The 15795-nt window shown below is 28.7% G+C and overlaps 2 protein-coding genes across 11 annotated transcripts in view; one reads left to right on the plus strand and one right to left on the minus strand.

Moving 5' to 3' along the window:
• Sol1 overlaps positions 1-15795 on the minus strand; it is a 282525-nt gene that overhangs the window by 13191 nt on the left and 253539 nt on the right. The gene's annotated exons all lie outside the window — the stretch shown is intronic.
• LOC135266665 (uncharacterized) lies at positions 2065-3996 on the plus strand. 5 transcript variants are annotated; one of them, XR_010334794.1, is made up of 3 exons: positions 2080-3089; positions 3142-3226; positions 3281-3996. XR_010334794.1 is itself a non-coding variant. In XM_064357811.1 (3 exons), exons 1-3 carry the CDS (start codon positions 2825-2827, stop codon positions 3935-3937), a joined length of 1014 nt encoding a protein of 337 aa, XP_064213881.1. In that variant the 5' UTR covers positions 2121-2824; the 3' UTR covers positions 3938-3996. The 5 variants fall into 5 exon arrangements, 2 of the variants coding, with proteins under 2 accessions (XP_064213881.1, XP_064213880.1); XR_010334792.1 differs by having other exon boundaries at positions 2088-3226; positions 3281-3382; positions 3435-3996; XM_064357811.1 differs by having other exon boundaries at positions 2121-3089; positions 3135-3226.

Below are 15795 nucleotides of genomic sequence, written 5' to 3' on the forward strand. Positions count from 1 at the left end.
TAAAAATACATAAAAAACACTAATCTGTAACACAATTTAGTGATTTTGTGACTTATTTTTGCCAAAATTCCTCTAAATAAATGCGTCTCGAATTAAAAAAATGTACTAAAAACTAGCAAAAATAATATCTGTAATTTGTGTAATTGTAACCTTATGCGTTGTTCACTGTTTTTTTTTTGAAGTCAGTTTTACGAATTGCAATAATTTGAATTATTCAAAAAAGTGCTTTAGTAAAATGCAGGATCGAAAAAAACAACGACGAAAATATTTTTACCACACCTAGAAAGTTTTCGATTAAGTTTTGCAATATTTCACAGAAAAAAAACTTAATAATATAAAACCGTTAAGAAAATTTGAGAATAAAAAAAAAGCTTAACAATATTTTTGGTAAATTTAGATTTAGATAAACAGGCGTTTGTTCAGAAAACATGCTAAAACCTGAAAAAAAATTTAACTCAATAGTAATTTTGAGATTAAAGAAAATCTTGCGGAAATACAGAGTGTCTGTTTTTCGAGCTCCCTCATGGAGATCTCAGTTATTATAAGAGATACGACGTCGGTTAAATTAAGGCAAAGTTGCGCATTTTTATGCTGAACAATTACCTAAAAAAATTTGATGTATGATTATTAGTTTTTGAATTATTGGAAAAATAAAAAAGTTTTTAATATTCCTTTTTATTTTTTAAGCGAAAGCCAAAAGAACTAGATGTTTTTAATCTGTCATTGCCTTTTCCGAGGTGTTCTTGATGTAAGAGTTACAATACTCAACTTGGTTTTTCTTATAGACACATGTGATACTTGTATTTTTAAAAAGTTTTTTTGTTCCTGATTAGTGCAGTAAGTCACATGATATAATAGAATCTTATATACTGTTTAGAATTAAGAAAAAAGCGTTAATGCAAAGAGTGCTTAGGAAAAAAATGCCAAAAATTTTATTTAACAAACTAAATTGTGACAGTTCTATTAAATATGCGAGTAGAATTTTTTTAATTTTGTCTTGTTTTGTTTTGCGAAAAATAAACTTATAGCTTATGATCTAAATTTAACTAAACTTCCAAAATCTAGTTTGTTTAGTAACAAAATTGCTGGTGTTTTTTCCAAAGCACTCTTCGCAAAAAGACTTTTTTTTCACCACTTTGATCAGCATGTAAAACTCGATCATATTATGTAATATATTGTTGAAATCAGAAATAAAAACACTTTTCAAAAATACAAGTATCAAATGTGTCCATAAGAAAAATCAAAGTTGGGTGTTGTAACTTTGACATCAAGAACACCTTGGAAAGTACGATGACTTGTAAATCCTTGTAAAAAAGTGCCAGAAAAACCTTCTAGTTAAAGACGCCTAGTTCTTTTAGTTTTCGCTTAAAAAAATAAAAACGAAAATTGCAAATTTCCATTTTTTTAAAAATTTAAAAACTAAAAATTATATCATATTTTTTTTAGATAATTGTTAAACATGAAAATGGGCAACTTTGCCCTAATTTAATCAACCTCGTATCTCTTATAATGACTGAGGTCCCCATGGTAGAGCTCAAAAAAAGGACACCCTGTATAATAAGTTGTAATAGATAAATGTGCTTTATTATCTCGAAAGTGATTTGGCGATAATTTAAAGGTTTAAAGAGGATATCTAAGTCATCTGTCTAGTTGTTTTGCAAACTGCAAATTAAAAATATTAACGGAAATAGAATTAACACGCTATTTCTACAACTCCATAAAAAATAAATCAAAGTAAAAAGGAAAAGTTAGTGAGATTGAACTGTTTCGACAAAAAAAAAACAAATTTTTTATTTTAAACGTGTATCGACGCCAATAAATTTACTTGGTTACTTCAAAAGTTTTATTTGGTTTTAATTTGAAATATAATTTTCAACAGTCAAAAATTACTGTTTGGCCCAATTTGACAAATTCTCATGAAAAAGCTAAGTATTTTGCTCAAACATGAAATGCTTAAACAGCGGAAAACTGAAAAAAATTATGATTCCCCATTTCTATTAAATCAATTAATAATTCAATAAAATATTTAGAAAGTAAGCAACAGAGTCCTTTTATTATCTTGGCTAGAAATTACTATTTTCTAGCGCGTCCAATTCAATAAAAAGGAAATTACCCAAACAAAAACCGGTCAATAAATTTTAAGATACTTTAATTCTAAGAGTGCGATTTTCTCCCGGCGCATCCACCAAAATGAAAGTATAGATATAACGAAACTATTTGCAGTCAGTAACTATTCATTTTTAGAAAACTAAATTTCTCTTATTGTATTTGCTTCTGATGTGTTAAATATTAATCGATTAGCTGTCATCATTTGAAGGTACATCCCTTGTCACTCTCACTGCAAACAATGATAGTATGAGTAAATCCAGTGTCCATCAATGTTTGTAGCAGGCTTCAAATTATTCATTTAAAATAAGAGTTATTTATTCATTAGACGGTGATGTGGGTTACTGGGGATTTCAAAGACTTTGCTTCAATACACCCGAATCGATAAAAAATTGATTCCATCACGGAAATTTAAATAGTAATTTTTGTATTAAGTGCGCGAAATGAGTGTTTTTTTAATGGCGCCTGAGAATGTTATTTTAGTCGAGACCGCCAGGTCGAGACCTAAAAGACATTCGAAGGCGCCATTAAAACATGAATTTCGCCACGAAATACAAACAACGTTTTTTCTACAGCCTCCAGATGAAGAAAAAAGTAACAGAAATTAGTTGGAACAAAATGGTCTGATAAATCGAGTTGCTTGCATGGTTACGATGATAAATAAAAGTGATAGTTGCGAAAAATTTGTCACAATAGGTATTTTTGTTGAAGAAGTGTGATGGATTTTAGCAGCGAAAACGAAATAGATGCAATTGCAAGCGCGGCAGTGTCGAATCTTTTGCCTGCTAAATCAAGACCGCAGTACGAAAAAACGTATCTTCAGTTTCGGCAGTGGTGTTCTATGAAAAAGATTGATCAAGTAACGGAAAATGTTTTGTTGGCGTATTTGGAAGAAAAGTCTACCACCTTAAAGCCACCAACACTCTGGGCCCTTTATGCGATGTTGAAAGCCACCTTAAACGTTAAAGAGAATATCGATACACGTAAGTTTCCGAAGTTAGTGCCCTACCTGAAAAGCAAAAGCGTAGGTTACAGAAGCAAGAAGTCGCAAATTTTAGACAAAGAAGACATTAGCAAGTTTATTAATGAAGCAGATGACAAGATATATTTACTGATGAAGGTAAACTTATCATATTAGTGTAATACAAATCAAAACAACTCGTTTTATTTATAGACTGTGCTAATTTTGGGTATATCGGGAGCCCTTCGACGTGAAGAATTAGTTAAAATGAAGCTAACTGACATAGAAGATAAACAGTCTGTCTTAATTGTGAAGGTGCCTGATACAAAAACCCACTGCGAACGAATATTTACTGTTTCAAATTTAGAAAATATAGAAATTGTCAGAAAATATAGAGCTTTGCGGCCTCCACGGGCGACTAGTGACCGTTTATTTTTAAAGTATACCAACGGAAAATGTGTGAATCAAAATGTTGGAATTAACAAAATCGGAGAGATACCAAGTTTGATTGCAAAGTGGCTTAACAAAGACGAACCTAAAAAATATACTGGTCACTGCTTCAGAAGAAGCTCTGCCACTCTTTTGGCGAATGCTGGAGGTGATCTAATTTCAATTAAACGTCATGGGGGCTGGAGAAGCAGCACAGTGGCAGAAAGTTACATCGAGGACTCTTTGAATAATAAAATTGAAATTGCCAATAAAATTCAACCTTCTTCCTCCACAGAAGAAAACAAAATCACTCAACCTTCTACATCGGCTTCTTTTAATGGCGAAAATAACTTTCATTTACAAGCGTCTTCACTCAGGCCTCTGGGGATAAACGGGGGCACGTTTTCGTCATGCACATTTAATTTTCATATGTCAAAGTAAATATCTATTATTATTGTTTTGTAATATTGTTCTGTATAATTATAAAACCTTTAAAACTACCTCTCATTATCGATCCGTCTCTTCATTTCGGTTGCTGTTGATGTCTTTTCGTGTTACTAAAATTGTAACAGAAATAAGTTGGAACAAAATGATCTGAAAAATCGAGTTGCCTGCACAGTTAAAAAATATTATTTTTTCACTGTGAAACCGTGAAAAAATAATATTTTTTCACAGTGAAAAAACGTCAAACTTCGCGCATAGGTAACCATGCATAAATGTCACGATTTTTTGACGGCTGTAGAAAAAAATAATATATTAAACAACTTTGCGTAGCTTTCTTACGTTTACCTTTATTAGGGTAGGGAAAACAAGAACACGTAAATAAAACATGGTTTCTTTCATGAACGCGGATGTCATATAACTGAATTACCGTGTAAAAAAATCTTAAATAAGGAAGTTTCCAAGGATATGAAAATTTGTTTCAAAGTTGTTAAAACACTGACTAAACCTCTCAAGAGACCGTCTTTAAAAACACTTACTTTCTTATGTTTGTGACGGGGAGAAAATTATGACGTGATTACACAATTTTAAGCAGTTTATTACAAGTAGGGACTGGAAAATTTGTCGCTGGAAATTCTTCTCTCCGTTTGTTAAATATAAATAAAGAAGCATTTATCAGTGGTCCTGTTTGGGATTGCTTGTTTCGTGGTTGTCGGCTTGTCATAAATCAATGCAGTTGACGCTCTGCCTACTAAATAAATTGGTAGGGGTCCCGAATGCTGTAATAAGCCTTTTTCGGCTAAAAAACTAAAAATCTGTTCATTTTATCAGTTAACACTTCAGCACGCAAGTTCGTGTTTTTTTTTAACTAAAAATTGATCTCTGTCTTTGACACTTTTAATCGAAACTATTTATATCTTCCAAGTTTGTTTAATGACCCATGAAAAGCGAAATATCGTGACGTAATTTTGCCACTCTCCTGAAATATACAGAGTGACCCTAAAGGTGCGCAATCGGTCTATAAGTTTTTTGTTACTTAAAATTTTGTTATGCTGTTTTTATTATCCGACAAATCGACTTAAAGTTAAAGTAAAATATTTTTATTATACATAGGGTGTTGTATACAGGGTGGTAAACCAAAGTTAATTTTTTTAATAGAACATTCTATATATTTTTGCATAATTAGATTCTACGCAAAAAATTATCTAACTTTATATAAACTATTATAGGCCTATCTGTTTTTGTTTCGGAATTATTCAACTATTCGTTATAAAAAAAACAATTTTTGAAAAATCACTACAAAGTCGCATATGCATATTTTCCGATAAATTTGCAACACAAAAACTCTGAATATCCTGTAGTTTTAGCAGTAGTCGACTTTTACTTAAAACACGCAGGTATTGTACAGGATGTCCCAAAACGCAAAAAGTTAAATAACTATTTTTTTTCAAATAGAACATCCTGTGTTTCTTTACACGTATCGATAGCATTTTTTATAAGTTTTCTAACGTATGCGGTTTGTATAGAAAATTTGAAATATTTCTTAGAGTTAAAAAACATCTTTTTTTATTTTATTATTAATTATTGATGACCAAAATTCATTTATGTATCAAATAATAATTAAATTACCAATGTCATTCGTCAGGTCAGGTCAGGTCAGGTCATATGTAGTACAAATCAAAAATAAATTACCATTTGACTTATTTATCAGATTTTAGAATTACAAATTTTCTTGTAATAAAATCATTTTTTTGGAAATTCTCAAAAAATGTTTTAAATTTGCTATGCAAACCTTATACCATTAAAAAGCTTATGCAAAATGCTATCGACACGTGTAAAAAAATACATAGTGTTTCATTTGAAAACAGATCCTTATTTAACTTTTTAGTTTTAGTACACCCTGTACTTTATCTGAGTGTTTTAAGTAAAGATCCACTATTTGCTAAAACCTTCTGAGTTTTTCTGTAGCAAACTTGTCAGAAATTTTTTATAGGCGACTTCGTAGTGATTTTAGTAATTTTAAGTTACATTATTTTTTTGCGTAGAATCTAACTATGCAAAAATATATAGTGTTCTATTAAAAAAATAACTTTGGTTCACCACCCTGTATACAACATTCTGTGTATAAAAAAAATATTTTTAGTGTGTGGACTTTAAGTCGATCTATCGGATAATAAAAACGACAATATTTTAAGTAACAAAAAAGTTATAGACCGATTACGCACCTCTGGGTCACCCTGTATCTTGGTCTCACATCGGCATAAATTGTTCATCCTAAATCTCGGCAGAGTGAAGTTTATACTATTTGCATAAAATTGTCATGTTTTATACTCAGGCCGAAGTATGGGAAATAATTTATGTAGACAGAACCGCTTAATATTCATGATGTCCATGTTTATAAATAATCTTTTCTGGAAATTTTCGTGACGTTTCATGTTATGGAAAAAGTTGAGTGGATTTTGTACGCGGATAAAGTATTATACGTCCTCCAATGTGCAAATTTTTCTTAATTTAGCTAATTTTCTTGATTAAATATTTTCGAAATGCAGGTTTTAATGGAAATTAGTTTTGTTTGGTTGAGAGTTTGCAGTATTACATGCAGTTGTTAGAGGATCATAAATCACGCTCGCTACTAATTACGCTGATTTCTAAAGAGAACTGGAACTATTACATGCTGTAACTCATTAAAGGCAATTCTGCGGTGCATACGTCATAATAAATCTTAGACAGTGTTTATTATAACAAAAAATACAAGTTTAGGCTGAAAATCCAACATTCGGAACTGCATTAAACAATTAACAATGCTGAACTAAGACTAAAATTTAAAAAAATTCCTGTCTCATCAAATCAGTAATTTTGGTTATGAATTTTTTTAACTTCTAAATCTACAACCATGCGTTAGGGTTTTTGCATTAGAGTAAAATAGATATTGAATTAAATTTAAATACAATTTTTTAATTAAATATTTATTATGTTTCAATAATTGTAATGTAACTAATGTTTCCCTATTGGATTTCAATTAAAAATGCAATATATCAATTTCATCACTATTCAGTGTGTACAAAATTAACTGCCAATTATTAACAACATTGAAATTAAACTATTTACGCGATCATGCAAATTGACGTTCCAGCTACTCTCCAAAAATTTAAAATAAGTTTCTCTTATCTTGAAACAGATTAAGATATAAAAAAGTCAAAATGCTAACAAATTTTTGTACCTGTTCTTTGATCAAAAATTTCATCTAGCAAAAGTTTTTTCGTCCAATAGAATAAAAATAGCGAGTTTGTTTTGAAGCAAGTACAGGTTTAACAAGCTTAACACGCAAATTGTTGGCACTAAACCAATGGGAATAGATCTGATTAATTCTCTCGGGACTTAAGGAATTCTTGATGATAATTGATAATACATTAGTAACAAAGCAATTTGTGTAGTACATTATCTTGTAATATACAGGGTGATTCTTTTAGGGGCTACATTAGAAACTTTTTAACTACTAAATTTCTAAGTTTTTTCATGTTTTTTCACTGGCAATCAAAAAAACATCAATTTTTATGCAGGCTTTTATTGACATCGTGTACAGTTTTTGAAATATTTACAAAAAGCAGAATTTTAGCTAAATATTTTCATTTCTAATCCTGTAAACATTCAAAAAATACAATAAATTTGTGGTATTAATCAAAAAAATGTCCTTCTATTCTATTCTATGTTTTCTATTTTTATTCAAAAAGTTCACAATGCGATGGCACACTGATTCAGTTACTTTACATAGTTTACAAAGTTATAATTAACCATAATTAAATATTATTGTTTTGTTGCTTATTCGATAATAAACCAGCCAAAAACTAAATAAAAAATTGAAGTTTGACAATTGCTGATCAATTTGTAAAGTCTACTTGATTAACTATGAAAATTACGAAGTAAAATATATTTTTTGTGATTTTTTCAAAAGTTGTCAGAGATAGGTATAAGACGTATTGATAAAAGTCACCATAAATACCAATATTCTTTCGATTGCCGTTAAGAAAATAGGGTTATGTCATTTGAAAACACTAAGTTATAATAGTTTTTTGAAAATCATTTTGAAAAAATCATACTAGCCATGAATTTTGACAGTTGACAATTTTGAAAATTCTAGAAAATTCTTTAATGCTTCGGTTATTAAATGCAAAAAAACATTCACTTATCATAAAAAGTTCAAAAACTGTAATATCTTACATAAACCCTTACAAATAAAAATTTTAACAAAAAAGTGCCATATGTCAAAAACTATAACAGATAAGTACCAACAACTTGAGTAAATTTTACTCAGATTGAGAAGGTGAATTCAAATAAGCAATAAAAATGTTTGGTTACTATTTGAAATTTTAAACTTGGCGCCAATTTTTTGTAGTTCTGGAAGTTCAGCCATTTTCAAAATAATTTAGTTAAACTCAGAATGGTCGTTTGGATCGTATACAAAATTTTAGAACTCTAGCTATATTAAAAGTTAAAAAGTTACTAATGTAAGCACTAAGAGATTCACCCTGTATTTCGATATTTAAAAGATTATTACTTATTAGGAATCACCTTATTACTGGATTGAGTCATTGTAATTTATGGATACATTTAATTTTGAACTATGAATTTAAGCCAGTTTGGCATAGTAAGTTTATCGACTCTAATTACTTTATATTAGAAGTTAAAAAAATTCTAATGTAGGTCTTAAAAGAATCACCCTGTATATAAAGATGCTCGATAATAATTCGCATAGCAATTCCTAACGTAGCTTGTCAAATTAAATCATATACATATACATATATAAATATTTACAGTATTTTTTTAGCATCATTAAAATTAATTAATCGTATTAGAACTGAAATTTGAGCTTCAAATAATTTTGATAAAGTTTATATAAACTTGGAACACTCTGTGTTGCATCTTTTATTGGTGAAATTTATCTGCAAGCGATAACAAACCTACCCTTGCGAGTAAAATCTATTCAATTCAGCGAAAATTTTACAGTTAGATTAATATCTCACCATATAATGTCTGCACACTGCTTCAGGTAGTGTGAAAGCTATAATTTATTGTCGTGATACGTAGGAGAAAACCGTTCTGCTTCTCAGCAATATGATAACGTTTGATTAGTAGAAATTTGTTCGTTTACCAATTTCGACTAACATGAAGACATTGCTTGCACGAATGGTTTATTTAAATAACTTGCAAGTTCTGCAATAATGTTGTAATGAGATGCGTGTGTTCTATATTCTGCAGTAATATTTTGCACGAATATTTCGAGGTTATTGTACAAACATAATATTATTCAGAAATTACGTTTGTAATTTTCCAAGATTAATGTACAAACAATAAATTAAACTAAATATTTCAATAATTATTTACAAATATTAATATTTCTACACTTTACTTCCTCGAAGGTGTCTATCCCGGTGCATCCACCAAAATTGTTCGCATTTATTTTAAAATTTTAATTAATTTATAATTTAGTTGAAAGGTATTTTACATATAAAACAAATCTTACACTTATAATGTTAAAAAATGATACAATTTGTCAAATAATAGAATAGAAATAGAAATAGTCTAAAAATAATGCGCCATAGCACAAATCAATAAAATAGGAAAATGTACCAAAAATAAAAACTTACAAGCCATTGAAATCACAGAAAAAATGTTAATATTTCTACAGTTTATTTCCCTAAAGTTGTCTATGCCGGCGCATCCACCAAAATTGCTCGCTTTTTTTTTAAATTATATTAAATAATTTATAATTTAGTTAAAAGGTATTTTTAATACAAAACAAATCTTACATTTATAATGTTAGAGTGATAGTAATTGCCAAATAATAGAATAGAAATAGAAATAGTCTAAAAACAAGGCGCCTCAATACAACTTAATAAAATAAAAAATGTACCAAAAATAAAATTTAACAAGCTACTAAAATTACAGGAAAATTTTTATATTTCTACACTTTATTTTCTTGAAAGTGTCCATACCGACGCATCCACCAAAATTGCTCGCAATTTTTAATTATTTTAAATAATTTATAATTTAGTTGAAAGATATTTTTAATACAAAACGAATCTTACACTTATAATGTTAAAGAGTGATAGTACTTGCCAAATAATACAATAGAAATAGAAAGTCTAAAAACAATGCGCCATAACACAAATCAATAAAATAAGAAAACGTACCAAAAATAAAAAATTTCAAACTACTAAAATTACAAGAAAAATGTTAATATTTCTACACTTTATATATTTATGTCTATCCCGGCGCATGTACCAAAATTGCTAGCATTTTTTTAATAAATTATTTTAAATAATTTATAACTTAATTAAAAGATATTTTTATTACAAAACAAATTACAAATAATACTATAGAAATAGAAATGATCTAAAAACAATACGCCATAGCACAAATTAATAAAATAAGAAAATGTACTAAAAACTTACAAGCTACTAAAATCACATGTTATTATTAATATTATAAATATTATTAATAAAAATGTTATTATTTTTACACTTCTACTCTTTCTCCGAAAGTGTCTATCCTGGCGCATCCGCCAAAATTGCTCTTTTCTTTTAAATTATATATTAATTAATTTATAATTTAGTTAAAAGGTATTTCTAATACAAAACGAATCTTACACTTATAATGTTAAAGAATGATAGTATTTGCTAAATAATAGAAAAGGAATAGAATTAGTCTAATAACAATGCGCCTTAGCACAGATCAATGAAATAAGAAAATGTACTAAAAATAAAAACTTAAAAGCTACTGAAATCACAGGAAAAATAGTCATCAAAGTCATATAGATGATTCACAATTAAAAACTCTTTTTGCTTTCTTTTAAAAAAATAAAAGTAAATTACAAATAATGAATAATGGAAAAAGTTCTAGTGAAGGTTTCTTTTAGATACCGAAATATTGCTTGATTTTAATTAGTATTAAAATTATCATTAGTCTGACGAAGCTCAGTATACTATATTTACGTATATACATAATCTGAAATAAAAATATGAAAAAAAAAATAATAACTCGATTTCATAAAAAACAAATAAAACAAAAACAAACTTTATAAAGTAATTTACACTCTTTTCACACACGCTTTAGTTCGTATTCAAATAATTGAATTGAATATTTCCTTTCATTTTTTATCATTTTCGATTTTTTTCTTTATTGGTTTATCTATTTTTGTAAAGCAAAGACTTTTATTTCATTTATTTTACATTGATCATAACAGAAATCAAACTTTTTTTTTATTGTAGGTACCTACTGTCAAGTATTGAACATCTAACTGAGGAAGTAAAAATAATCATAATTTTAATATTATTTAAAGTTTAACAGTTCAGTCTTGTTAAATAACCTAACACCAAAATTTTTAAAATAATTTTAGCAGTTAAAATGTATTTCAAAATACATGATTCGTTTTATATTTAATTTATTTTGCGACCAAAGATTTTAGATGAAAATAAAATGAAAGAGGATAATCATTTGAATTGAAGTAAGTCATTGAAATCTAATATAAGATAACATAAAATACTGTTGACAGTTGACGTCCTATATCTGTTGAGTAATCATTCCAACATTTTTTTCTAGTTGCTAGTAGTTTAGAAAACAGAAATCGGTAAGCAAATTGGTTAGTAGCATTACTGTTTTTTACCACCATAAATTTTACTGTCCCGTCCGTTTTTGCGATCATGTTAATGTCCTGAAATAACACCAAGAATTTTTAATTTCCACTACTTAATTTTAATATTGTTAAAGTCTTCAATAAGTAAAACCAGCCTGAATAAATTATTTTTTAGAGTTATTTTCATTCATAATATTTTTGTCCTGTCCGTCATGCGTAAACAAAAAGTGCATTGAAGTAAATTAATCATTGCCTTGTTCTTCGGTTTTATGCTTTCAAAAGTAGCAAAAACTATAACTCCCTAAGTTTATGAGTGTAATATAAAAAATATAGTGTTTTTTTCTATATTTCTCACAAAAAATTATTTCTAGTTCTACAAATAATCTCCTAGAAATGTGTTTTAATTGAAAAACATACACGGAATAAATATCAAATTACAGAAAACACAGATTTACAAACTTAAGCTGTGGCTTATAACCAAATAAATTTATCATTTGCATATTCCTTGTAAAATTTAATTTTCGTATTTAGTTTTCTTAAATAACAAAAAAAAATAGAATTTTTCACGTACTGGTTTGTCGTAGATCAAATAAACTTAAATGAGCGTATTTTCACAACGACTAAGTTTTTGTTTTTCCATTTTTTCGATCGTATAATGCAATTATGATTCCCAAGACACTAACTAGCCATTTCTGTCTTAGAACATTCTTCGAGATAATGAAATAAGTCTCTGATTCCCTGATAAACGATTTGCGCAGCAGTCTGTGCAGAGATAGAGCAAATCAATGAGAAATGTTTTAGTGGCTTGATGAATTGCCAAAATTGCAATAAGGTGATTAAGTTTGTGTTTAGCAGTAGTATCTTAACGCAAATTGGTAAAGTTCGGTCTTATCCATGCCATAAAACCCAATTATGCAGCGCAACTGTTGTCCGAGGAAAACCGCAACTCCTGACCAGCTCTAACCAACAGACAGCGTTAATTAATTTTGTTAGGCGATATCAGAAAATCTGACATGATAAAAATAAATCAGCTTTCAGGTGATAAAAGGCTAATAAAACAAAACTTAGCCGGGAGATATCGTGTCTTGGTTCCGTGTCCAGTTCTACTCTATGAGATTACCAAAGAGAGGCTTGGAAAGTGGAAGCCCCAGGTGTAATCACAGTCGAATATCACTCTGGCGATTCTACAATTTGATTATCGTCTCTTGGCAACGTTTTCCCTCTCGAGGCGATGTCAAAGGTTAAGGTGGCCAATCATTATTAGAACGTCCCAGAACTTGGTGTTAATAGTCACTTAAGAGCTGCTACAGATTACTGCTTTGAACTCTGTTTAGGCAAATTTGACTCGTTTAATGGAGATCACTCTGTTTAATTGATCAACACTGATTCAGCAAACGTTAAACTAATTAACTTTGACGCTCCAGGTTTTACCACAACTGAATTGTCAATCAAATGTTCAATATTTAAGTTCCCAATTAAATTTTAATCCAAGTTGGATCCACCTTTGGGAATGCTCATTCAGTGTGAGACACGAAAATGATCGAAAACTCTTTCAAACTTCAAGCAACAAGTTTTAACACTTCCTGCCAGTAATTAATTAATTAGCACTATTGAAAAGTTTTACAATTTGTTAAGAAGCAGTGAAAGGGAGTAATATTTGGTGTCAGAATTTTCGTTTGACTTATATCACACGTGAGGCAAAATGGTTAAAGTTTTCACAACTGCCAAACAATCCCCAGAAGAAACATTACAAAAGAGTCGAACTCAGAGAAAGTGCTTTCGTTTGATTTGAATGGCTAAGTTATTGACAAACATTTTTTTATTTAAAAAAAATAAAATATATCTGATGCTTAATTAAGGCAATAATCTTCTCTAATATAATATAATTCTCTATAATGTTCCGTCTGAACCCCACATTAGAAGTATTAGTAGTTCCAAAAATGATAGTCATCTAAAAATTTGTATGTAACCATAATCTCTTACGTCCTGTACAATAAAAATATTTTCAAGATGGTGACATTTCCGGTTATACCGAAAGTCGTTACCAACTTCCTTATTATAAATGATAAACAATATTTTTTAATGCGTTTTCAGATTACTAGTGTTATTTTAAGGCAGTGTTCATAAGCTTTTCCTATACCTAAATTTAGCCGTTTACAAAATATTTACGGTTTTAAATCGATAACAGTTACATTTTAAAAAATTTGAAATTATTTTTTCTTTGGAGTTTCCAAATTTCAAAAAAAAAACAATAACAAACCCCAAATGTTTTAAGTTAAGTTTTTAGAAGTTTAAGCAACCCTAATTAAATTTTTTCATATGAAATGCCACAAGTTTTATTTCAATAAATCGTAAAGAATTTAATTCTGCATCGATTTGTATTAGCATTCCCTATAATTATGTTTAATAGTTTTTCAGTTACAATAACTTTTTGTTATTTTAACTATGCAAATTTAACTGTGGTTAGTAAGAAATTTTCTACAATGTCAAAAAACACAACATAACTTGAAAAATATCACAGATAGGTATAGGGAATGTTAATACAGATCGATGCAGAAAAAGAATCCTCCATCTAGTAAATGAAAAATTGGAACATCTCATTTGAAAAAATTAAGTTACGGGTACTAAAAGTTGTTCAAACTTAACCTTAAAATTTTTGGGTATATTAACATTTTTTCCAGTTTTAAGCACACTGAGGAACAGACTTAGGCTGTCTTTCAATTCTCCAAATATTTCGAAAGTTCTAAACTAAGAGAGTTATCGATTTTTAAGTGACAGGTGCAAATCCAAAAACTTTCAAAAGATCTTAAATATCTTAATCTTAAATTAAATGGTTAAATTTATATATTATATATTATATATTATATATTATATATTATATATTATATATTATATATTATATATTATATATTATATATTATATATTATATATTATAGGTATAGGAAAAGCTGCTAAAAACTTTCTTAACATAACTTAACTATTCCAAAAACGCAGTGAAAAACCTAGATTTCCATTTAAAATAAGAAAGTTGATAGCGACTTCCGGTGTAACCGCAAGTGCCGCCATCTTAAAAATATTTTCATTGAGCAAAACTCAACGGATTCCGGCTTTAGTAAAAAATTTTAATATTTCTAATTTAGAGTTTAAACGAAACAGTCTGTATATAAAACAGCACCGTGATTGACTGACAGACAAGGCACAGCCTAAACCAGTAAACCTAGAAACACGAAATTTCACAGATACGTTCCTTAGAGTATGTAGAGTTTAGTTAAAAAATAGATATTTTGAAAATCATTTACTAAAGAAGTGAATTTGGGTGTTTGTCTGTATATAAAACAGCACCGTGATTGACTGACAGACAAGGCACACCTAAACCAGTAAACCTAGAAACACGAAATTTCACAGATACGTTCCTTAGAGTATGTAGAGTTTAGTTAAAAAATAGATATTTTGAAAATCATTTACTAAAGAAGTGAATTTGGGTGTTTGTCTGTATATAAAACAGCACCGTGATTGACTGACAGACAAGGCACACCTAAACCAGTAAACCTAGAAACACGAAATTTCACAGATACGTTCCTTAGAGTATGTAGAGTTTAGTTAAAAAATAGATATTTTGAAAATCTTTTACTAAAGAAGTGAATTTGGGTGTTAAAATTTGAATACAAATGCGTCATTTTAAAAAAAAATTAAAGTTATATTTATGAAAATTGGTATGTAGCCTTTGGGTTAAAAATGAAAAACACTTGTTTCAGAATTTTCAAAAAATCAACCCCTAAAGGGGTTAAATAGAAAGTTAATTTTTTTTTAAATCCGTAATTTTAAAAATTACATCCATGCAAATTGGTATTTGGAATTTCGGTTAAAGATGAAAAACGCATGTTTTAAGTCTTGGCAATTCCACCCCTAAAAGAGTTAAATAAAAACTTTCTTCATTTTTGAACTTATATTCATGAGAATTTTTATTTTGGGTAATATGCAAAAAATTAAAAAAAACGCGTGTTTTATACTTTCGAAGAGGGTTAAATATAAAAACCTATGAGAATTTGTATTTGGACTTTTAATAAAAAATTAAAAAACCCGTGTTTTATCAATTTAAGAAATTCTACCCCCAAAGGGAGTTAAATTTTAAAATCAGTTATTGTTGAAGTTATATTGATGAAAATTGATATTAAGTTTTTGGTTAAGGTTGAAGAACGGAGTTTCAAAATTTCCACTTCCCAT

This window comes from Tribolium castaneum, chromosome 7 (assembly GCF_031307605.1).
Source record: "Tribolium castaneum strain GA2 chromosome 7, icTriCast1.1, whole genome shotgun sequence".
Classification (NCBI taxonomy): Eukaryota; Metazoa; Arthropoda; class Insecta; order Coleoptera; family Tenebrionidae; genus Tribolium; species Tribolium castaneum.

Coding starts and splice junctions, on each gene's coding strand:
- LOC135266665 (XM_064357810.1), top strand. CDS start 2,825: ATGGATTTTAGCAGCGAAAACGAAATAGATGCAATTGCAAGCGCGGCA. Junction 3,227..3,280: donor AGATATATTTACTGATGAAG/GTAAACTTATCA, acceptor TTTTATTTATAG/ACTGTGCTAATTTTGGGTAT.